This window comes from Oncorhynchus kisutch, linkage group LG3 (assembly GCF_002021735.2).
Source record: "Oncorhynchus kisutch isolate 150728-3 linkage group LG3, Okis_V2, whole genome shotgun sequence".
In the NCBI taxonomy this organism is placed as follows: domain Eukaryota; kingdom Metazoa; phylum Chordata; class Actinopteri; order Salmoniformes; family Salmonidae; genus Oncorhynchus; species Oncorhynchus kisutch.
The window spans coordinates 36677686-36702294 of record NC_034176.2 but is presented as its reverse complement, the minus strand read 5'-3'; the positions used below and the strand labels follow the sequence as shown (position 1 = coordinate 36702294).

At 43.5% G+C, this 24609-nt stretch overlaps 1 protein-coding gene across 1 annotated transcript in view; it reads right to left on the bottom strand.

Moving 5' to 3' along the window:
• Window positions 1-24609, bottom strand: part of LOC109873895 (neuropeptide FF receptor 1-like) — a 51072-nt gene that overhangs the window by 2344 nt on the left and 24119 nt on the right. Inside the window, exons 2-3 of the mRNA XM_020465605.2 lie at window positions 4526-4961; window positions 140-239 (exon numbers count right to left, since the gene is read on the bottom strand). Coding sequence (XP_020321194.1) covers window positions 140-239; window positions 4526-4907 — 482 coding nt within the window. The 5' untranslated portion in view covers window positions 4908-4961. The remainder of the gene's footprint in view (window positions 1-139; window positions 240-4525; window positions 4962-24609) is intronic.

Genomic DNA, 24609 nt, shown 5'->3' with positions numbered 1-24609 from the left:
GCAATTTTCTGTATTTTTACATTCAAAACTGGTTGAATGGCTGTTTCTACACTGTAGGGCACCCTCAATCACAGGTGAGATAAATTACACAGTAAACAAGAATCATTGCCTGCAACCAAATTCCCTCCATCATACCAACCTGTCCACTGCGATGGCCACCAGGGTGAAGACTGAGGCAGCCACAGACATCCCCTGCACCAGACCACTCAGTTTACACACAGTGTTGGTAAACGGCCAGCCTGTTGACAAAATCAATGACAATGACCAACAACTACAAAGAGACAGCAGCCATATAGTTCAATTTACTTGGTAAAATAAGGACAAATTCAAATATATAGACTTTCCCAGCTGCAATTTCCTAGGCCTTGTACACAGTTGTCATATGCACTAACAAGTTGATGGCAAAATATATACATTTACACAGACACAATCACTCAACCCACAGATGGAGATATAAACACTGGTTAAACATCTATTCTGTTTGTTTTGAAGGACTTTATGAACAAGGCATAAGATGGTAATGAAAACCAATTTGAATGAGTCTATAGAATGGGGAATCATAAGTATAATTTGCTATTTGGCTGTAATTTGCTATCTTGTAGTTATACAACTATAGATGAGCCATTCTTTCTATGTATAACAGTTATACAACTAGTCTGTAAATTAGCCATTTACATCCCCCCATTTTCCATCAGTAGAAAGTGCATAATGACAGTCTGAAATGAACATGATGAAATATGCATTAAATAAAACTCAAACAGTGTCTAAGATTTCTAAGTTATGTTTGAACAGAGCTCTTCATCACACCAAGCTCAGCAGGGTATAGGCACAATTTATATTCCGTTGCCAGGATAAATTGCAGAAAATGTATATTAACAAGATACCCAAAGCAATGATTTTCTGTTCATTAGATTGCTTTCTACAAAACACTTTAGTTCAATAGTAATTTAATTTCCTCAAATGAATGGGCATGCAAAAGATTAACATTATGAATAATGAACACGAGGATATGTACACCCATTATAGGGATAGTTTCTCGACAGAGAATGTAGAGAATCAAGATCTGATCTTTGTCCATGAGGTGCTACTCTTACCCATCATTAATATGAATTAAATCTCATTATGACTCTACATTGTCTCGGAGGAAAAGGGGGTTATGTACTCAAACAACTGGAGTAGTGGTACTACTCTGCCTTATGAAGGTCGTTGACCGAAATGTCACGCTATGTTTCTAACTTTGGATACATTTTTCATATATTTTTACAGGGGTGCAACTTTCACTGGGGACGTGGGGTCATGCAAAGCTTCTGGAAGGCTGGCTGGACCAGCACGCAAGAGTTGAGCATAGTTCAGTGTGTGTGTACCTCTTTCACTGAGTTGTAAACGCAAGTAGAGCAGAAACTGGCTACTCTTTAGTTGACTGATATAGCTGGCCAGGTAACTGCTGTTTAACTTTATAGAAAAAAACTAAACTAGTTTTTATTCGCAGTTCTGAGCTGGTATTGTAACTGACATGTAACGTTAGCTAATGTTTCATCCCCTCTCGACTGAGGTGGATGAATTAGCTATGCTAGCTAGTAGCTACCACAGCCAGGTCAGCTCTAGCCTCTAGCTATCTGTCAGATAGTGATATGAGGTGGCTATTATTACTATCTAACAGCAGTTGTTTGTATGGAAATGTTTTGCAGCCTTTGTTTTGTCCCATTTCAACAGAAGTAAATTCACTTGGCTAGCTTACACCAGTTGATGTACCATTAGAGAAAGAGAGAGCTTGCCAAAAGTTGGCTAACTTTAGCTATTATTTTTGCCTCAATCACACTAGACCTGAATCAAATGATGAAACCATCAGCCAAACAATTGAAGATTTCATATTCTGACGGTTTTTTTCAGTGCAATGTCAGTTTTTATTAGTCTGTATGTCGATGTAACATTATTGATCTGTCAGTTTCCCTAGCTAATTCCCTACTTTTCACACCGAGACAGTAATAAACAGCACTAGTGTTACAGGCATTAGAGTCATGGTGCAAGGTAGAGGTCTGCACCGCACATCCACAGCTTTTCATATCGCATTCCAGCCGCACCTGCTGGTTTTCTGCCTGACTCCCTGGTCCCAAACTCAACTGCAGTCCCGCAATGTTATTTTAGGCGTATGTCACACAGCTCACCCTGGAATGAGTAGGTGTGTGTTTTGACTGGTAATGTATGTCCACTGGCAGGGTTTAGCCTTCACATTGGGTCTTGGGGGTGACGAAAAGATAGTGGGGTGGACCAAGGTTAAAATGTTCAATGCTTATGGGCATACATGGGTCCCTCCAATATCCAAACCCAGTGATAAAATATGAATTCTTATGTAAATTGAGGTCTGAAGTAGCCAAGTTTCCTATTTTTTTTTGTCCTGCTTTTGGACGATAAGAAGAACATGGCCAGTGGTAAAAATAAACTCATGAAAAGTATTCAGCAGGAAGGATCTCTGACAATATTCCCCACTCTGTTATGTCTCCTCTGATCATTTAATGTTGCCTGCAGCAACACTTTGTTTATATTCATTCTAACAATGTTTCTGTTCTTTGTTTTTGATGAGTCATTCAGTCAATTCACAAATTACTAAAGACATGCTCTGGAACTTTGCTATTAAGTCTATTTTTTAACCTCCCGCTGTGGGCTGGATGTGTCAATGTGTAGTTCATACATGCATAATCTATGAGCAGACTGTCTTACCTCAATTAGCAACAAAATCCCTAGTTTAAAATCAACCATTTTTTTGGAAGCTGTGCTGCACCATTTCCCCCCACATTGGCCAGCCCCCTAACAATTTGAGTTTCTGCCAATGAGCTTCAGCCCCTGCCATTTGCATGACAGTTAGCAAGATGCACACACAGCAAAGCGAGACAGAGACCAATGACATGGTACACATACAGTGCATTCGGAAAGTATTTAGACCCCTTCACTTTTTCCACATTTTGATACGTTACAGCCTTATTCTAAAATTGATTAAATAGTTTCCCCCCCACATCAATCTACACACAATACCTCATAATAGTAGACCAAAAACAGGTTTTTAGAAATGTTTGCAAATGTATTACAAATAAAAAACTGATATCACATTCACACAAGTATTCAGACCCTTTACTCAATACTTTGTTGAAGCACCTTTGGCAGCAATTACAGCCTTGAGTCTTCTTGGGTATGACGCTACAAGCTTGGCACACCTGTATTTGGGGAGTTTCATGCATTCTTCTCTGCAGATCCTCTCAAGCTGTGTCAGGTTGGATGGGGAGTGTTGCTGCACAGGTATTTTTAGGTCTCTCCAGAGATGTTCGATCGGGTTCAAGTCCGGGTTCTGGCTGGACCACTCAAGGACATTCAGAGACTTGAGAAGCCACCCCTGCGTTGTCTTGGCTGTGTGCTTAGGGTCATTGTCCTGTTGGAAGGTAAACTGTTCTTCCAGTCTGAGCGCTCTGGAGCAGGTTTTCATCAAGGATCTCAATATACTTTGCTCTGTTCATCTTTCCCTCGATCCTGACTAGTCTCCCAGTCCCTGATGCTGAAAAACATCCCCACAACATGATGCTGCCACCACCATGCTTCACTGTAGCGGCTACCATCTGGCCACTCTACGATAAAGGCCTGATTGGTGGAGTGCAGCAGAGATGGTTGTCCTTCTGGAAGGTTCTCCCATCTCCATAGAGGAACTCTGGAGCTTAGTCAGAGTGACCATTGGGTTCTTGGTCACCTCCCTGACCAAGGTCCTTCTCCCCCGATTGCTCAGTTTGGCCGGGCATCCAGCTCTAGGAAGAGTCTTGGTGGTTCCAAACTTCTTCCATTTAAGAATGATTGAGGCCACTGTATTCTTGGGGACCTTCAATGCTGCAGACATTTTTGTTGCCCTTCCCCAGATCTGTACCGTGAGAGCTCCCAGACAGGATAGTGTAAGGACAATTCTTTTGACCTCATGTCTTTGTTTTTATTTTTTACATGCACTGTCAACTGTTGGACTTTATATTGGCAAGTGTGTGCCTTTCCAAATCATCTCCAATCAATTGAATTTACCACAGGTAGACTCCAATCAAATTGAAGAAACATCTCAAGGATGATCAATGGAAACAGGATGCACCTGAGCTCAATTTCGAGTCTCATAGCGAAGGGTCTCAATACTTACGTGAATAAGATATATTTTTTTGTTTTATACATTTGCAAAAATGTCTAAACCCGTTTTTGCTTTGCCATTATGGGGTATTGTGTGTAGATTGAGGAACATTTTGTATTTAATCAATTTTAGAACAACACTAACGTAACAAGATGTGGAAGGTGAAGGGGTCTGAATATTTCCGAATGCACTGTATCTGTACATATTTGACGTAGTAGACCAGTTTTGGTTCGCCGGCTCAGACAGAGTTGCCTTCGCCAGCTCCAACAGAATTGCCTTCGCCAGCTCCGACAGAATTGCCTTCGCCAGCTCCGACAGAGTTGCACTCGCCACCCCATACAGAGTTGCATTCACCAGGTCAGTCAAACCGTTGCCTACCTGTGATGAGGTTGTCCACCAGCGTTGTGGGGATGCAGAAAATGCCCACCAACAGGTCGCTGACCGCCAGGTTGAGGATGAAAAGGTTGGTGACGGTTCTCATGCGGCGGTTCCCCAGCACGATCAGACACACCAGCACATTACCCACCATGCACAGCAGGAAGATGAACAGGTAGGCCAGGATGAAGCTAGCAGCCACAGGGAGGGAGTGCTGGTAGTAAGGGAAATAGGTGATGTTGTTGGTGGTGGTGGTGTAGTTGGTGTGGTTAGCAGCATCATAGTAGAGGAGGAGGTGGCTGGAGGAGTTCAAGGCTATCATGGTGCCTGTCGAGGCCTCCAGTTCAGTCAAACCCTTCTCTTCTTCGCTGCTCCACACCTCCATCACTACTCTCTTCTTCAGGGTGGGGCACGCAGCCACTCACACGCCGCTCTGCACCTTAGGACACAGACAAAAATAAGCAAATAATTTCCTTATACAATTCTAGCAGATTCATACAGTGCATCTCCAGACGTTCTAATTATTCAGTCATTTGAATTTCATAGCCTACTTAATGTGGCCAATGCACTTCATACTTGGTAGCGCACACGTTTGGATATTGGTACAAAGACACTGTAATAGATCTGACTTGAGGACATTGCTTTCAGAATAAATAACAAGGATCTCGTATCACCAATTTGTCATTGTAGTAATTTACGCTTACCTCAGACACACCGAGATGAATCACATTGACATGAAGCACAATTCTTAGTAATAGATAGTTAGCTCACAAGCAGCTCCCATTGATGAGAGCTAAAATTACATGCCAGTTAGCCCTGTCGTTGACCTTAAAAAATTCCTGCAACTTAGATCACCTCCTGAATCAAACACTAATCAGGTTCTACACAGTTCTATATTTGAACCAGTTACTGTAATACAATTATGTGCACGATACCCAAATCCTCGACAAACGTCTACTGTATGAAATAAGCCATGCTAACCAATTGCTTATTCTGAGTTGAGTGGACTTTAAATGAACAAGAATTTGGGCCAATGTGTTAGTTTGTTCGATCAACAAACTGCTAGAAGTGAGCTGAATTTGTAAAAGCTTGTTGAGTAAAATTACAAATTCATGTGTTTGCCTTTGGAAGGCAGTAGAAAAGTAAATTAATATTTAGTTGGAAAATAACCTCACACTCAACGTCAACAAAACTAAGGAGATGATTGTGGACTTCAGGAAACAGCAGAGGGAACACCCCCCCTATCCACATCGATGGAACAGTAGTGGAGAGGGTAGCAAGTTTTAAGTTCCTCGGCATACACATCACAGACAAACTGAATTGGTCCACTCACACAGACAGCATCGTGAAGAAGGCGCAGCAGCGCCTCTTCAACCTCAGGAGGCTGAAGAAATTCGGCTTGTCACCAAAAGCGCTCACAAACTTCTACAGATGCACAATCAAGATCATCCTGGCGGGCTGTATCACCGCCTGGTACGGCAACTGCTCCGCCCTCAACCGTAAGGCTCTCCAGAGGGTAGTGAGGTCTGCACAACGCATCACCGGGGGCAAACTACCTGCCCTCCAGGACACCTACACCACCCGATGTTACAGGAAGGCCATAAAGATCATCAAGGACATCAACCACCCGAGCCACTGCCTGTTCACCCCACTATCATCCAGAAGGCGAGGTCAGTACAGGTGCATCAAAGCTGGGACCGAGAGACTGAAAAACAGCTTCTATCTCAAGGCCATCAGACTGTTAAACAGCCACCACTAACATTGAGTGGCTGCTGCCAACACACTGACAATGACACTGACTCAACTCCAGCCACTTTAATAATGGGAATTGATGGGAAATGATGTAAATATATCACTAGCCACTTTAAACAATGCTACCTTATATAATGTTACTTACCCTACATTATTCATCTCATATGCATACGTATATACTGTACTCTATATCATCGACTGCATCCTTATGTAATACATGTATCACTAGCCACTTTAACTATGCCACTTTGTTTACATACTCATCTCATATGTATATACTGTACTCGATATCATCTATTGTATCTTGCCTATGCTGCTCTGTACCATCACTCATTCACATATCCTTATGTACATATTCTTTATCCCCTTACACTGTGTATAAGACAGTAGTTTTGGAATGGTTAGTTAGATTACTTGTTGGTTATTACTGCATTGTCGGAACTAGAAGCACAAGCATTTCGCTACACTCGCATTAACATCTGCTAACCATGTGTATGTGACAAATAACATTTGATTTGATTTGTAGGTTAAATCTCAAGATGTTCTCCAATTAAAAGGGCACATTCAATCTTATTCAGTCTAATTATTTTAAGTATTTAATTATATACTGTACATAAAATGTTCTGATACGGCATTTATTCTGCATCTATAATTCTATTCCAAAAATGTCATGTCTGTCAATGTCTGTTTCTTCATACAATATTAGTACACTTAGACATGTAGGATCTTTATTTGAAGAGAAAATCAAGTCTGAAATCTCAAAGTGGCTATTAAACTTCAATAGCGTTTTTAATCCTCAAAGATTTAAATCTCCTGCATTGCAGGAAACTTGTCCTGCAACAGGGTGATCAAATTAAGATCCTACACCTGTTAATGTTTTCATGCCATCTACTGAAAACCTTTTTATTTTACTTGGTACTCATTTTCAAATGTTTTTAAATGTTTTCCAAGACACCAATCACTTCCCACTATTCCACGTTGTTTTTACGTAATAGCGTTGATCCAACCAGTGTGTGCCCAGTGGGTTCCCCTTAGAGACTCACTGTCACTAATCATTTATCTTACATTGCATCTTTGACAGAGTCATGTACAAGGATCATTGTATGCACTCAGTGAATCGTACAATGAGAGACCTTTACAATAAGTGGCCTTAACCTGAAAATTGTTCTTGTTAATTTCTTTCTTTCACAGACGCCTTCTTGAAACAGCATACTGTAGGCCAGGAAGTCATTATGTGTGTTATAATTCTAAATCTATGAACAAGGCCCTACGATAATAAGAGCATGAGAACAAAGAGAGACATTTACAATAAGTAACCTTATCTTGAACCTTTTTCTTAATAACTGCCTTTCTTTCACAGATACAGTACATACTGGAAATGTGTTTTATAGTAATTATATTATAAAACAATGAACCGGGCCTTAACTATCATGTGTGCAAGAAGAAAAAAAAATCACACTGCCTTGCAAAAATATTCAGGACCCTTGGATTTCTTCACATTTTGTGTTACAAAGTGGGATTTAAATTGATTTAATTGTACTTTTTCGTCAACAAGCTACACAAAATAAAAATTATTTAAGATAATAAAAATATATATATATATTTAAAATATAGTCATTGCATAAGTTGGCCTATTCAGCCTCTTCAGCTAAATTAGTTCAGGAGTCAAATTTGTCTTAACAAATCACATAATAAGTTCCATGGACTAATAGGGAATTAATAGGGGTTGACATGATTTTTGACTGACTAACCCTTCCTCTGTCCCCCATACATACAACATCTGTAAGGTTCCTCAGTCAAGTATTGAATTTCAAAACACAGATTTAACTATAGGGAGCTTTTTGAAAGCCTCATAACGAATGGCAGTGACATTGACAATCTCTTTAAGTCGACTCTTTAAGCCGCCTCTCTTGAAGCCGCCTCTCCTTCCAGTTCTCTGCTGCCAATGACTGGAATGAACTACAAAAATCTCTGAAACTGGAAACACATCTCCCTCACTAGCTTTAAGCACCAGCTGTCAGAGCAGCTCATAGATTACTGCACCTGTACATAGCCCATCTATAATTTAGCCCAAACAACTACCTCTCCCCCTACTGTATTTATTTATTTTGCTCTTTTGCACCCCATTATTTCTATCTCTACTTTGCACATTCTTCCACTGCAAATCTACCATTCCAGTGTTTTACTTGCTATATTATATTTACTTCGCCACCATGGCCTTTTTTTGCCTTTACCTCACTTATCTCACCTCATTTGCTCACATTGTATATAGACTTATTTTTCTACTGTATGTTTGTTTTACTCCACGTGTAACTGTGTTGTTGTATGTGTCGAACTGCTTTGCTTTATCTTGGCCAGGTCGCAATTGTAAATGAGAACTTGTTCTCAACTTGTCAACCTGGTTAAATAAAGGTGAGAAAAAAAAGTATTAATAATTATGATGTGAATTATGTATTAAACCACCCAGACACAAAGACAGTCTTCTTTCTGAATTGAGCTGCAGGACAGGAATGAAACTACTCAGGGATGTTGCAATGAGGCCAAAAACTGGGGAGTTTATCAGAATAAAAAGAAACAGGATGTAGCTAAGCACAGGCAAAATCCTAGAGGAAAACCTGATCCACTCTGCAGGACAATAACCTATAACACAAGCCTAAATCTACACTGGAGTTGCTTACCAATAAGTGACTGTGAATGTTACGGAATGGTCAAGTTACAGCTTTGACTGAAATCTGCTTGAAAATCTATGGAAAGACTTGAGAATTGCTGTCTAACCATGATCCCCAACATCTTGAAGAATTTAGAAAATAATAAATGGGCAAATATTGCACAATCCAGGTGTGCAAAGCTCTTATAGACTTACCCAAGAAGACTCACAGCTGTAATCGATGCCAAAGGTGTTTCTAACATGTATTACCTCAGGAATGAGACAGAGATGGCCGCCTCGCTTCGTGTTCTTAGGAAACTATGCAGTATTTCGTTTTTTTATGTATTATTTCTTACATTGTTACCCCAGGAAATCTTAAGTTTTATTACATACAGCCGGGTGGAACTATTGGATATAAGAGCAACGTCAACTTACCAACATTACGACCAGGGATTCGACTTTCCCGAAGCGGATCCTCTGTTTGGTCCACCACCCAGGACAATGGATCGGATCCCAGCCGGCGACCCAAAACAACGGCACCGCAGAAGGGGCAGACGAAGCGGTCTTCTAGTCAGGCTCCATAGACGAGCACATCGTGCACCGCTCCCGAGTATACTACCAGCCAACGTACAGTCTCTTGACAACAAGGTAGATGAAATCTGAGCAAGGGTTGCATTCCAGAGAGACATCAGAGATTGTAACGTTCTTAGTTTCACGGAAACATGGCTCACTCGGGATACGCTATCAGAGTCGGTACAGCCACCTGGTTTCTTCACGCATCGCGCCGACAGAAACAAACATCTCTCTGGTAAGAAGAAGGGCGGGGGTGTATGCCTTATGATTATCGAGACGTGGTGAGATCATAACTGTAACGGCGTTCTTCGTTTGTTGAAAGAGAGTCGGACCGAAATGCAGCGTGGTGGTTACTCATGTCTTTAATGAAGAAAAAAGTGACGATAGATGAAATAACTTAATAAATACAAAACAACAAACGGAGCGTGAAACCTAATACAGCCTATCTGGTGAACACTACACAGAGACAGGAACAATCACCCACGAAAGACAACGCGAACTCAGGCTACCTAAATACGGTTCCCAATCAGAGGCAACGAGAAGCACCTGACTGCTGATTGAGAACCGCCTCAGGCAGCCAAGCCTATACAACACCCCTAATCAGCCACGATCCCAAATACTACAAACCCCAATACGAAACACAACACACAAAATACTAAGACCAAGGCGTGACAGAACCCCCCCCCCCCCCAAGGTGCGGACTCCCGGATGCACCTCAAAACCATAGGGAGGGTCCGGGTGGGCGTCTGTCCATGGTGGCGGCTCCGGCTCGGGACGTGGACCCCACTCCATAAATGTCATAGTTCCTCCCCTTCGCGTCCTGGGATAATCCACCCTCGTCGCCGACCATGGCCTAATAGTCCTCACCCAGAACCCCACAGAACTGAGGAGCAGCTCGTGACTGAGGGGCATCTCGGGACTGAGGGACAGCTCGGGACTGAGGGACAGCTCGGGACTGAGGGACAGCTCGGGACTGAGGGGCAGCTCGGGACTGAGGGGCAGCTCGGGACTGAGGGGCAGCTCGGGACTGCGGGGCAGCTCGGGACTGAGGCAGCTCGGGACTGAGGGGCAGCTCGGGACTGAGGGGCAGCCCGGAACTGAGGGGCAGCCCGGAACTGAGGGGCAGCCCGGAACTGAGGGGAAGCCCAGTACTGAGAGGAAGCCCAGTACTGAGAGGAAGCCCAGTACTGAGAGGAAGCCCAGTACTGAGAGGAAGCCCAGTACTGAGATGAAGCTCAGGTAGGTAGTAGGCTCCGGTAGATCCTGGCTGGCTGGCGGATCTGGAAGATTCAGGTTGACTAGCAGATCTGGAAGATTCTGGTTGACTAGCAGATCTGGAAGATTATGGTTGACTAGCAGATCTGGAAGATTCTGGTTGACAGGCTGATCTGGAAGAATCTGGTTGACTGGCAGATCTAGAAGATCATGGCTGACTGGCGGATCTAGCTGCTCTATGCAGACTGACAGCTCTGACTGCTCCATGCAGGCTGACAGCACCCTGCAGACTGGCAGCTCCTTGCAGACTGGCAGCTCCTTGCAGACTGACGGCTCCTTGCAGACTGACAGCTCCCTGCAGACTGACAGCTCCCTGCAGACTGACAGCTCTGACTGCTCCATGCAGGCTGACAGCTCCTTGCAGACTGACAGCTCCTTGCAGACTGGCAGCTCCTTGCAGACTGGCAGCTCCTTGCAGACTGGCAGCTCCTTGCAGACTGGCATCTCCGACTGCTCCATGCAGGCTGACTGCTCCTTGCAGACTGACAGCTCCTTGCAGACTGGCAGCTCCTTGCAGACTGGCAGCTCCTTGCAGACTGACAGCTCTGGCTGCTTCATGCAGGCTGACAGCTCTGACTGCTCCATGCAGGCTGACAGCTCCTTGCAGACTGACATCTCTGGCTGCTTCATGCAGACTGACAGCTCTGACTGCTCCATGCAGGCTGACAGCACCCTGCAGACTGGCAGCTCTTTGCAGACTGGCAGCTCCCTGCAGACTGGCAGCTCCTTGCAGACTGACAGCACCCTGCAGACTGACAGCTCAGGCTGCTTCAAACAGGCAGGAGGCTCCGGCAGCGCAGGAGAGGAGGAAGGCTCTGGCTGCGCTAAACAGGCGGGAGACTCCGACAGCGCAGGAGGGAAGGAAGGCTCTGGCTGTGCTGAACAGGCGGGAGACTCCGACAGCGCAGGAGGGAAGGAAGGCTCTGGCTGTGCTGAACAGGCGGGAGACCCCGACAGCGCAGGAGAGGCGAGACGCACTGTAGGCCTGATGCGTGGTGCGGGCACTGGTGATACTGGAGCGAGGACACGCACAGGAAGCCTGGTGCGGGGAGCTGCTACCGGAGGACTGGTGTGTGGAGGTGGCACAGGATGTGCAAGGCTAGGGATGTGCACAGGAGGCCTGGTGCGTGAGGCTGGCACCAACTTCACCAGCCGACTAACACGCACCTCAGGACGAGTATGGAGCGCTAACTCAGGTGCCATCAAATCCCCGACACGATCCGTCGGACGAATATGATATCTATAGCACCAAGCTAGCAACTCCCTCATTATTCTCCACTCCACTTTCCCCATTAACTCCTTCACAGTCTCATCTTCGCTCACCTCTAACACCAGCTCTGGTTCTGGTCTCCTCCTTGGCTCCTCACGATAAACAAGGAGAGTTGTCTCAGGTCCATCTCCTGACTCAGCCACTCTCCCTCTGAGCCCCCCCCCCCCCAATACATTTTTTGGGGTGACTCTCGGGTTTCGCTCTGCGCCGCCGTGTCTGTTTCTCCAACTCCATTCGCCTATAGCCTTCTTCGCACTGCTTTAGCGAATCCCATGCGGGCTCCTGCACTCTCTCTGGGTCGGCCGCCCACCTGTCGATTTCTTCCCACGTCGTATACTCCATGCCATTGCTGTCCATAACGTCCTCCTTTCGCTTTTCCTGCGGTCGCTGCCTGTAACCACGCCGCTCGGTCTGTATGTGGTGGGTGATTCTGTAACGGCGTTCTTCGTTTGTTGAAAGAGAGTCGGACCGAAATGCAGCGTGGTGGTTACTCATGTCTTTAATGAAGAAAAAAGTGACGATACATGAAATAACTTAATAAATACAAAACAACAAACGGAACGTGAAACCTAATACAGCCTATCTGGTGAACACTACACAGAGACAGGAACAATCACTCACGAAAGACAAAGCGAACTCAGGCTACCTAAATACGGTTCCCAATCAGAGGCAACGAGAAGCAACTGCTGATTGAGAACCGCCTCAGGCAGCCAAGCCTATACAACACCCCTAATCAGCCGCGATCCCAAATACTACAAACCCCAATACGAAACACAACACACAAAATACTAAGACCAAGGCGTGACAATAACAACATATAGGAACTCAAATCCTTTTGATCACCTGACCTAGAATTCCTTACAATCAAATGTCGACCGCATTATCTACCAAGAGAATTCTCTTAGATTATAATCACAGTCATGTATACCCCCCCCCCCCCCCCCCCCCCCCAAGCAGACACCTCGACGACCGTGAAAGTACTTCATTGGACTTCATGTAAACTGGAAACCACATATCCTTAGGCTGCATTTATTGTAGCTGGGGATTTTAACAAGGCTAATCTGAAAACAAGGCTCCCTAAATTTAATCAGCATATCAAATGCGCGACCCGGGCTGGCAAAACCCTGGATCAGTGTTACTCTAACTTCCGCGATGCATACTAAGCCCTCCCTCGCACTCCTTTCGGAAAATCTGACCACAACTCCATTTTATTGCTCCCAGCCAATAGACAGAAACTAAAACAAGAAACACCCGTGCTCAGGTCTGCCCAATGCTGGTCCGACCAATCTGATTCCACGCTTCAAGATTGCTTCGATCACGTGGACTGGGATATTTTCCGCATAGTGTCAGACAACAACATTGATGAATACCCTGATTCATTGAGCGAGTTTATTAGCAAGTGCATTGGTTAACTTGTACCCACAGCGACTATTAAAACCTTTCCCAACCAGAAACCATGGATTGATGGCAGCATTCGCGCAAAACTGAAAGCGCGTACCACTGCTTTTAATCAGGGCAAGGGGACCAGAAACATGACCGAATACAAACAGTGCAGCTATTCCCTCCGCAAGGCAATCAAACAAGCTAAGTGTCAATATAGAGACAAAGTAGAGTCGCAATTCAACGGCTCAGACACAAGAGGTATGTGGCAGGGTCTACAGTCAATCACGGACTACAAAAAGAAAACCAGCCCCGTCGCAGACCACGATGTCTTGCTACCAGACAAACTAAACAACTTCTTTGCTCGCTTTGAAAACAATACAGTGCCACCGACATGGTCCGCTACCAAAACCTGCGTGCTCTCCTTCAATGCAGCCAACGTGAATAAAACATTTAAACGTGTTAACCCTCGCAGGGCTGCTGGCCCAGACGGCATCCCTAGTCGCGTCCTCAGAGCATGCGCAGACCAGATGGCTGGTGTGTTTACGGACATATTCAATCAATCAAACAATCCTTATCCCAGTCTGACCCCTCCTGTCTCAGCCCTAGGACCATGCCTCAGGACTACCTGACATGATGACTCGTTGCTGTCCCCAGTCCACCTGGCCGTGCTGCTGCTCCAGTTTCAACTGTTCTGCCTTATTATTATTGGACCATGCTGGTCATTTATGAACCTTTTGAACATCTTGGCCATGTTCTGTTATAATCTCCACCCGGCACAGCCAGAAAAGGACTGGCCACCCCACATAGCCTGGTTCCTCTCTAGGTTTCTTCCTAGGTTTTGGCCTTTCTAGGGAGTTTTTCCTAGCCACCGTGCTTCTACACCTGCATTGCTTGCTTTTTGGGGTTTTAGGCTGGGTTTCTGTACAGCACTTTGAGATATCAGCTGATGTACGAAGGGCTATATAAATGAATTTGATTTGATTTGATGTTCCCACATGCTTCAAGAGGGACATCATTGTTCCTGTTCCCAAAAAAGCTATGGTAACTGAGCTAAATGACTATCGCCCCGTTGCACTCACTTCCGTCATCATGAAGTGCTTTGAGAGACTAGTCAAGGACCATATCACCTCCACCCTACCGCACACCCTAGACCCACTCAAATTTGCTTACTGCCCCAATAAATCAAATCAAAATGAAATAAATTTTATTTGTCACATACACATGGTTAGCAGATGTTAATGCGATTGTAGCGAAATGCTTGTGCTTTTAGTTCCGACAGTGCAGTAATAACCAATGAGTAATCTAACCTAGCAATTCCAAAACTACTGCCTTATACACACAAGTGTAAAGGGATAAATAATATGTATATAAAGATATATGAATGAGTGATAGTACAGAACGGCATAGGCAAGATGCAGTAGATGGTATTGAGTACAGCATATACATATGAGATGAGTAATGTAGGGTATGTAAACAAAGTGGCATAGTTTAAAGTGGCTAGTGATACATGTATTACATAAAGATGCAGTAGATGATATAGAGTACAGTATACACATATACATATGAGAAGAGTAAAGTAGGGTATGTAAACATTATATTAAGTAGCATTGTTTAAAGTGGCTAGTGATATATTTTACATCAATTTACATCAATTCCCATTATTAAAGTGGCTGGAGTTGAGTCAGTGTGTTGGCAGCAGCCACTCAATGTTAGTGGTGGCTGTTTAACAGTCTGATGGCCTTGAGATATAAGCTGTTTTTCAGTCTCTCGGTCCCTGCTTTGATGCACCTGTACTGACCTCGCCTTCTGGATGACAGCGGGGTGAACAGGCAGTGGTTGTTGTCCATGATGATCTTTATGGCCTTCCTGTGACATCGGGTGGTGTAGGTGTCCTGGAGGGCAGATAGTTTGTCCCCGGTGAGGTGTTGTGCAGACCTCACTACCCTTTGGAGAGCCTTACGGTTGTGGGCGGAGCAGTTGCCATACCAGGCGGTGATACTGCCCGACAGGATGCTCTCGATTGTGCATCTGTAGAAGTTTGTGAGTGCTTTTGGTGACAAGCCAAATTTCTTCAACCTCCTGAGGTTGAAGAGGCTCGGCTGCGCCTTCTCCACGACGCTGTCTGTGTGGGTGGACCAATTCAGTTTGTCCATGATGTGTACACCGAGGAACTTAACTTACTACCCTCTCCACTACTGTCCCATCGATGTGGATAGGGGGGTGCTCCCTCTGCTGTTTCCTGAAGTCCACAATCATCTCCTTTGTTTTGTTGATGTTGAGTGTGAGGTTATTTTCCTGACACCACACTCCGAGGGCCCTCACCTCCTCCCTGTAGGCCGTCTCGTCGTTGTTGGTAATCAAGCCTACCACTGTAGTGTGATTGAGTTGGAGGCGTGCATGGCCACGCAGTCGTGGGTGAACAGGGAGTACAGGAGAGGGCTCAGAACGCACCCATGCTGAGCTGTAGACGATGAACAGCATTCTTACATAGGTATTCTTCTTGTAAAGATGGGTTAGGGCAGTGTGCAGTGTGATTGCGATTGCGTCGTCTGTGGACCTGCAATCCCAGTCTGCTGTTCCCACATGCTTCAAGAGGGCCACCATTGTCCCAGTTCCCAAGAAAGCTAAGGTACAGTAACTGAGCTAAACGACTACCGCTCCGTAGCACTCACTTCCGTCATCATGAAGAGACTAGTCAAGGACCATATCACCTCCACCCTACCTGACACCCTAGACCCACTCCAATTTGTTTACATACCCTACATTACTCATGTATATACTGTACTCTATACCATCTACTGCATCTGGCCTATGCCATTCGGCCATCACTCATCCATATATTTTTATGTACATATTCATTCCTTTACACTTGTGTGTATAAGGTAGTTGTTGTGGAATTGTTAAATTACTTGTTAGATATTACTGCACGGTCGGAACTAGAAGCACACGCATTTCGCTACACTCGCATTAACATCTGCTAACCATGTGTATGTGACAAATAACATTTGATTTGAAGGTGAAAACTTACAACAACTATATTTTAGTCCACTTTGACATTAGAGTATTCTGCCTGGAAGGCCAGCATCCCGGAGTTGCCTCTTCACTGTTGACGTTGAGACTGGTGTTTTGCGGGTACTATTTAATGAAGCTGCCAGTTGATGACTTGTGAGACGTCTGTTTCTCAAACTAGACACTAATATCCTCTTGCCCTCCGAGGCCTTCCACTCCTCTTTCTATTCTGGTTAGGGCCAGTTTGCGCTGTCCCGTGAAGCGAGTAGTACACAGCATTGTACGAGATCTTCAGTTTCTTGGCAATTTAATGAAATAGCCTTAATTTCTCCGAACAAGAATAGACTGACAAGTTTCAGAATAAATGTATTTGTTTCTGGCCATTTTGAGCATGTAGTCAAACCCACAAAGGCTGATTCTCCAGATACTCAACTAGTCTAAAGGCCAGTTTTATTTCTTCTTTAATCAGAACAGTTTTTAGCTGTGCTAACATAATTGCAAAAGGGATTTCTAATGATCAATTAGCTAATCCAAGTTTATCATTTGAAAAGGCTAACACAACGTGACATTGAAACACAGGAGTGATGGTTGCTGATAATGGGCCTCTGAATGCCTATGTAGATATTCCATTTAAAAAATCTGCCGTTTCCAGCTACAATAGTCCTTTACAACATTAACAATGTCTACACTGTATTTCTGTTCAATTTGATGTTATTTTAAAAATGGACAAAAAAAGTGATTTTCTTTCAAAAACAAGAACATTTCTAAGTGATCCCAAACTTTTGAACGGAACTGTACACGTTGCTTTATAGAAACCAACAACACGTGATACACAGAAGGGTCATTCTGTGTGAAACTGGAACCAAAAAAAAACACTCCGTTTGGGTCCTTTTTAAATGGTCAAATTTGTACCAAACATGAGAAAAAAAATGGTTTACTTGGAGAATGTCCAAAGGATCAACATATAGTAAAGTCCAAAGACCTACAGTGGGTGTAAAAAAAATAATACAGTTGTTGAATTCTGAATCATATGATTGCGTGTTCCTAGGCAATATGCTATCCAGCTTGTAAACTCTTGGGTCTCATTAAAAATAAGGTTGATGAACTCTGGAATGCACTGTACACAGCATAGTTTTCTATTGATGTTTACACCCAGATACTTAAAGACGATGTGCTTCTCAGGTGTCATTATGGAAAGACTCAGGCTAGTTGAAAATGATTTCCTCTAGTCTGTTTTTTTGTTGACAGTAAAGTAAGTATGAAACGTTGTTCATCCATCAGACCACTGTACTAACCACTCTGAATCTCGGACCTGTTCACACCTGTTTCCAGATTGCATATCCTTTATAATATTTTAGAACAACAAAGACATCACAGAGACGGTTTCATTCTTTATCTGTCATTTTTGGTCATCACCAAAATATGGACATAGTCTGTGTCAATCTTTGTACTTCATAATTGCCTGACTGGTTCTGAAATAAATTATCTGCATAGAAAGCACCCCTTCAATGCCTCTAATTAATCCTCAATCCATAAATTCACAGTTTGCTGCTTTCAAGGGCTTTTCATTAACGTAAAACCCTTGAGATGAGATGGACAATGTTATGATGACAGTTGGACAGTGCTGTCAAGGCATCGTTGATATTTCCATGGCATTTATCGATCTAGGGTTCTGTCCTTATCTATTTGCCATTTAGAATGTCTAATAAATAATGTATTATTTGTGCAGCTTACAAATATGAAATACAGTCAGTTTTGGCCATAAAATGTGATCTGTACTGTAGCACAGTAAAATAAAATGCTTCAAAGTGGATGTACTGTAACTGAACCATCAGAGGTATATTTCAGAAATGTATTTCCTTATTACATCAGTTATTGTTAATTGTAGATATTGATAGGCGGATTTTTCTAACCTGGCGTCGTCCTGCAAGAGCTTGTACCTTGCACCACACACACACACACACACAATTAATCCACTTCTGTGGTTCTATTTAATAGGCTTTAGCAACAATCACTTGCAGGTATGCATCACAAATGGCACCCTATCCCCTAGTGGACTACAATATACCATAGGGCTCTGGTCAAAAGTAGTACACTATATAGGAAAAAGGGGTTCCATTTGGGAAGCAGTCCTGTTCTGCCATATAGAAGACACGTTTCTATTCTGTTCTCAGATGTATTATTATGGGTAGACTTCTAAATGCCATGGTTAATTGCTGGTGTGTGGGTGGACAGTATTGTGTAATTATAGTCAGAAAAGGGAGAAATAAATGACAGTATACTGTTAGGGTACTAGCTCACAGTCAATTTTTCATTTTTTAAAATTGTACCTTTATTTAACTAGGCAAGTCAATTAAGAACAAATTCTTATTTTCATTGACCGCCTAGGAACAGTGGGTTAACTGCCTTGTTCGGGGGCAGAACGACAGACTTTTACCTTGTCAGCTCGGGGATTCAATCTTTCGGTTAATAGGCCCACGCACTAACCACTAGGCCACCCTGCCGTCTTATTATCATGGCCTATAGGATGAAGTATTTTCTTCAGTTTTCCTCCAAGAACATCTTTAATGAACCCAAGTCACATGTGATTCAGTTTATCAATGGAACAAAGAAAAAGTGTTCCATTCTATTACATTTAAATAAAAAGATAACGGGAAATAAAAGGAATATAAAGCTTGATAGAGAGAAAACAAAACAATTAAAGATGGAAAAGGCTTTTATTCAATGTGCTTCATTCTACATATGTGACCGACCGCCTTGATTCGGTCTTATGTAGCCAAATTGTGTTTTTTACTTTGGATAAAAGCAGAGACACAGAGCTGCAAAATGGAATATCATACACTGCATTTGAGGAACAATGGGAAGGTAATTCCGCTTTGAAAGTTGATCAACTTGTAACCTCACTTTTTCAGAAAATTGCCTTTTAATGTTTTGGTACCTACCGGAGAGCTCTTCTTTGTCAAACCCGTTAAGCATTGTTCACACCCTCTTAAGCTTTTGCCCCCACCCAAACTCCATTTTACTCGCCCTAGCAGAGCTGGTTTGGCTGTTTTCATGTTATCCAGAGTGTTGGTGACTGTAACTGTAATGATGTGTGCTGAGAGTCGGGAAGCAAGTTCAGGGACTGAGTGTTTTAATAAAATAAACAGAACATAACACAAAACAAGAAACACTGACAGCACACAGACAAGAAACATAAGCAATGACACCTGGGGAAGGAACCAAAGAGTGACATATATAGGGCAGGTAATCAAGGAGGTGATAGAGTCCAGGTGAGTGAGTGTCATAATGCGCTGATGCGCGTCACGATGGTGACAGGTGTGCGCCATAACGAGCAGCCTGGTGACCTAGAGGCCGGAGAGAGAGCACACGTGACAGTCCCCCTCCCCAACGCGTGTCTCCGGCCGCAGGACGCCGACCAAGATGACGATCCCGGGGATCAGGAGCGGACCGGTCACCTCTAAGGCGCAGAAACCTGTCGAACCTGAGGCACGGGAGCATGGCAACCTAGAGCGCTGGAGAGAGAGCATACGTGACAGTACCCCCTCCCTGGCGTGTTCTGCTCCCGCCGCAGGACGCCAACCACAGGGACGATCCCGGAGAAACCTCAGTCCCTGTCTCAGCCTCCAGTATTTATGCTGCAGTAGTTTATGTGTCGGGGGGCTGGGGTCAGTTTGTTATATCTGGAGTACTTCTCCTGTCCTATTCGGTGTCCTGTGTGAATCTAAGTGTGCGTTCTCTAATTCTCTCCTTCTCTCTTTCTTTCTCTCTCTCGGAGGACCTGAGCCCTAGGACCATGCCCCAGGACTACCTGACATGATGACTCCTTGCTGTCCCCAGTCCACCTGGCCATGCTGCTGCTCCAGTTTCAACTTCCACCTGACTGTGCTGCTGCTCTAGTTTCAACTGTTCTGCCTTATTATTATTCGACCATGCTGGTCATTTATGAACATTTGAACATCTTGGCCATGTTCTGTTATAATCTCCACCCGGCACAGCCAGAAGAGGACTGGCCACCCCACATAGCCTGGTTCCTCTCTAGGTTTCTTCCTAGGTATTGGCCTTTCTAGGGAGTTTTTCCTAGCCACCGTGCTTCTACACCTGCATTGCTTGCTGTTTGGGGTTTTAGGCTGGGTTTCTGTACAGCACTTTGAGATATCAGCTGATGTACGAAGGGCTATATAAATAAATTTGATTTGATTTGATTTGAAACCTGATGAGCCGGCTGAGCCCTCCCTGGTTGCCTCGATTGAGGCACGGGAACCTGTTCACCAAACTGAGGTATGGGAGCCTATCGAGGCCGCTGAGGCATGGGAAACTGTCGAACCCGCTGAGGCAATGGAATCACTGATGCTTCCCTTTGGTGAGGCGTCATTCTGTAAAGATGTGCGCTGAGAGTCGGGAAGCAAGTTTTAATAAAATAAAACGGAACATAATACAAATCAAGAAACACTAACAGGTAATCAAGGAGGTGATGGAGTCCAGGTAAGTATAAAAATGCGCTGCTGCACGTAACGATGGTGACAGATGTGCGCCATAACGAGCAGCCTGGTGACCTAGAGGCCGGAGAGGGAGCACATGTGACAGTAACTGTGCTGCTGGCAACAATTTAATTACGCCCTTTTTGCTGACGTTTACTGACACCGGCCATATTCAACAAGTGTTGAGCGTTCGTAAATTCATCTGCGCTCTGACACACTCAGATGAGAGTATTCTGAAATTGGAGTATTGAATGTATGGACGCACCCAAAATGGTTACTTGCATAGTGGAGTCTTTTGTTAAGACATGCAGCTAGCTAAACAATTAACCATAATCCCAACTCATGACATTACTACCCTGCATGAATCTGCAGGTAGCTAACCAACCAGGTTCAATATAAGCTAGCTAACATTAGGCTATAACTAGCCAAGCAAATGGCTCTGAGATACGAATAATTAGTTCATACACGTAACCTTAGCTTGCGAGCCAGCCAGCTAACAGTACTCTTTAACTTGAAATGAAAAGACGATGTCAAAATTACACAAACGTGTAATATCTGAAAATTTAGCTAACTAGACTATCTTACCTGTGGTCTGAAATCGGAGTAGATACAGAGTGAATTTACCAGCTACGTGCATCAACAGTTGTTGCAGTGACATTCTATTGAAATACTTGCATAGTGGAGTCTTTTATAAGACATGTAGCTAGCTAAACAATTAAGCATAATCCCAAATCATGACGTAACTACCCTGCATGAATCTGCCGGTGCTAACCAACCAGGTTCAATGTTACCTAGCTAACATTAAGTAATAACTAGCAATGGAAATGGTTCTGAGATATGAATAATAAGATCATACAGGTAATGCTAGACTATCTTACCTGTATACATTATTCATGGGTGGACGCAACTCCTGGTCACGGATGCCACGGTTGCCCTTAGTTTAAAGATGTAATCCGAAGACAGGTTGTACTGATGGGGTTCTGAGTGATGGTTTATGACACTCTTTCATGTTCTCTGTTCCACGAGAACTCTGTCTTGTCCTGAAGGAGTGTCCATTAAGTTAACTGTTTTAGCTGACAGATTTAGTACAAACTTCCCCAAATAATTGACCATACCCAACACATGCTGAATGCCTATCTTTCTCCATCTCCTTAGCTATCATACTCGAATTCCAATGATTTCAAAACTCTGTCCTCCAGAAAGTGGAGAGCAACACTTAATGGAGTTTTACCATGTGATACACTTTAAAAAATGCTGCGTTAGACAAGATTACATAAACATACTGACCAGCTCAAATAGACAGAAGCGTGCTACAGTTGAAGTTGGATGTTTACATACACTTGGGTTGGAGTCATTAAAACTTGTTTTTCAACCACTCCACACATTTCTTGTTAACAAACTATAGTTTTGGCAAGTCGGTTAGGACATCTACTTTGTGCATGACACAAGTAATTTTTCCAACAATTGCTTACAGATAGATTATTTCACTTATGATTCTTGCTTTATTTTGCTTGATGCTTGATTTTCCAGCCTGAGGCTGCATGCTTGACCAGTACGTAAACACATTGATCACTCAAAATCAGACTTGTGTTTAGAGGTTGATAAATTCACGATTGATAGATCACTCATACTCATCCATAATTCTAAGGCATACTTGTTTTAGAGGGGTTGATAGATCATAAAGACTGCTTACTCATATGAGATAAATATACAGTACATTTGGGACAGAGATTTTAAAGTCATGCAAAGAATATGGCTAATAAGGAAAAGGTTGATGTTAATGCCTGACTAGTTGACAGCCCTTTCATGTTAAGATTTTGTTTAAATATTTGCTTCCGCTACTGCAACAAGTTCCTTTTAATTGGCTTGAACTGAACAAACCTTTCTTCTATAGTTGTTGGAGACTCCTCTGCATTATTTAATGTAATTTGGACATTGTTACATCACTATTAGCTTATGGTCTGTTCCATCTGTTTTGTTCTACCCCTACCGGAACGCAAACATCCAACCTGCACAACACAAAGTCTTAGCCAACAGAGCTAGGGTACTTCCCAAAAATATCTCATTTCTTCTCCACTTGTTCACTACTTCCCACAGATCTGAAACCGTTTGATTGGTGGAGGCATGGGCTAGTGGGAGTTTACCATATTTTTAATAGCAGTAATTTCCTTTTAAAATCAGTGAACAGAAGTGAAAAAGTGCACACTTTGGGAGGAAGGAGAGATAATTGGGATATAGCCCAAGAGACTCTCTGTGACTCTGTGAGCGACCATTGCATTTAGATCTCAGGGGAGTTGGGATGTGCCCAATGAACTTCAGCCAATATGCTACGGGCGAGTTTCACATGCATTACAGCAACAAGCTCCTTCTAACTGGCTTGAACAGAATGAGCCCATCATTGGAAGTCTCTACATACAGCAGGTACAGTACTGTAATTACAGCCAGTGAGAGCCTCCTCCATTTGTATTAGTGATGTCAAATCAGGACTAGCTAATGGTCGGTTTCTTCCATCCATCAACTAAAATGGAAAAATAAGCAAGCAGATCACACAGTTGTTGTTGACAAATGGATTGTGCTGTTTATTTTTTATTTAACTAGGCAAGTCATTTAAGAACAAATTCTTATTTACAATGACGGCCTACCCCGGCCAAACCCTAACCCGGACGACACCGGGCCAATTGTAAGCCGCCCAATGGGACTCCCAATCACGGCCGGTTGTGATACAGCCTAGAATTGAACCAGGGTCTGTAGTGACACCTCTAGCACCGAGATGCAGTACCTTAGACCGCTGCGCAACTCGAGAGCCCTAACAAGACTATAGGTGCTATTGTTAGACTGTCATCACCACCTCCATCAATGCTAAGGACAAACTGGTTACAATCAGTGATTATAGGTCAGGACAACTCCTGTGATGGTAAGTGATGCGAGTACCTTACTGAGTCATAGCCTCTGGACCCTGGTGGAGTTATTAAATGCAGTTCTTTACGGACTATGCACAGTCATAACCGTTGTAATGGGTCCAGAATAGAGGTCGACCGATTAATTGGAATGGCCAATTAATTAGGGCCGATTTCAAGTTTTCATAACAATCGGTAATCTGCATTTTTGGACACCGATCATGGCCGATTACATTGCATTCCACGACGAGACTGCGTGGCAGGTTGACTACCTGTTATGCGAGTGCAGCAAGGAGCCAAGGTAAGGTGCTAGCTAGCATTAAACATATCTTATAAAAAACAATCAAACTACACATGGTTGATGATATTACTAGTTTATCTAGCTTGTCCGTCGTTGCATATAATCGATGCGGTGCCTGTTAATTTATCATTGAATCATAACCTACTTCGCCAAACGGGTGATTTAACAAGCACATTCACGAAAAAAAGCACTGTCGTTGCACCAATGTGTACCTAACCATAAACATCAACGCCTTTCTTAAAATCAATACACAAGTATATATTTTTAAACCTGCATATTTAGTTAATATTGCCTGCTAACATGAATTTCTTCATTATATCCTGACTCTGTTGCACAGAACGCAAGAGAAGTAACATTCTGTGCAACAGAGTCAGGGCGAACTGTGAAGACCATTTCTTCCTAACAAAGACAGCCTTCTTTGCCAAACGAGGGATGATTTAACAAAAGCGCATTTGAGAAAAAAGCATACCATAATTTCCGGACTATAAGCCGCTACTTT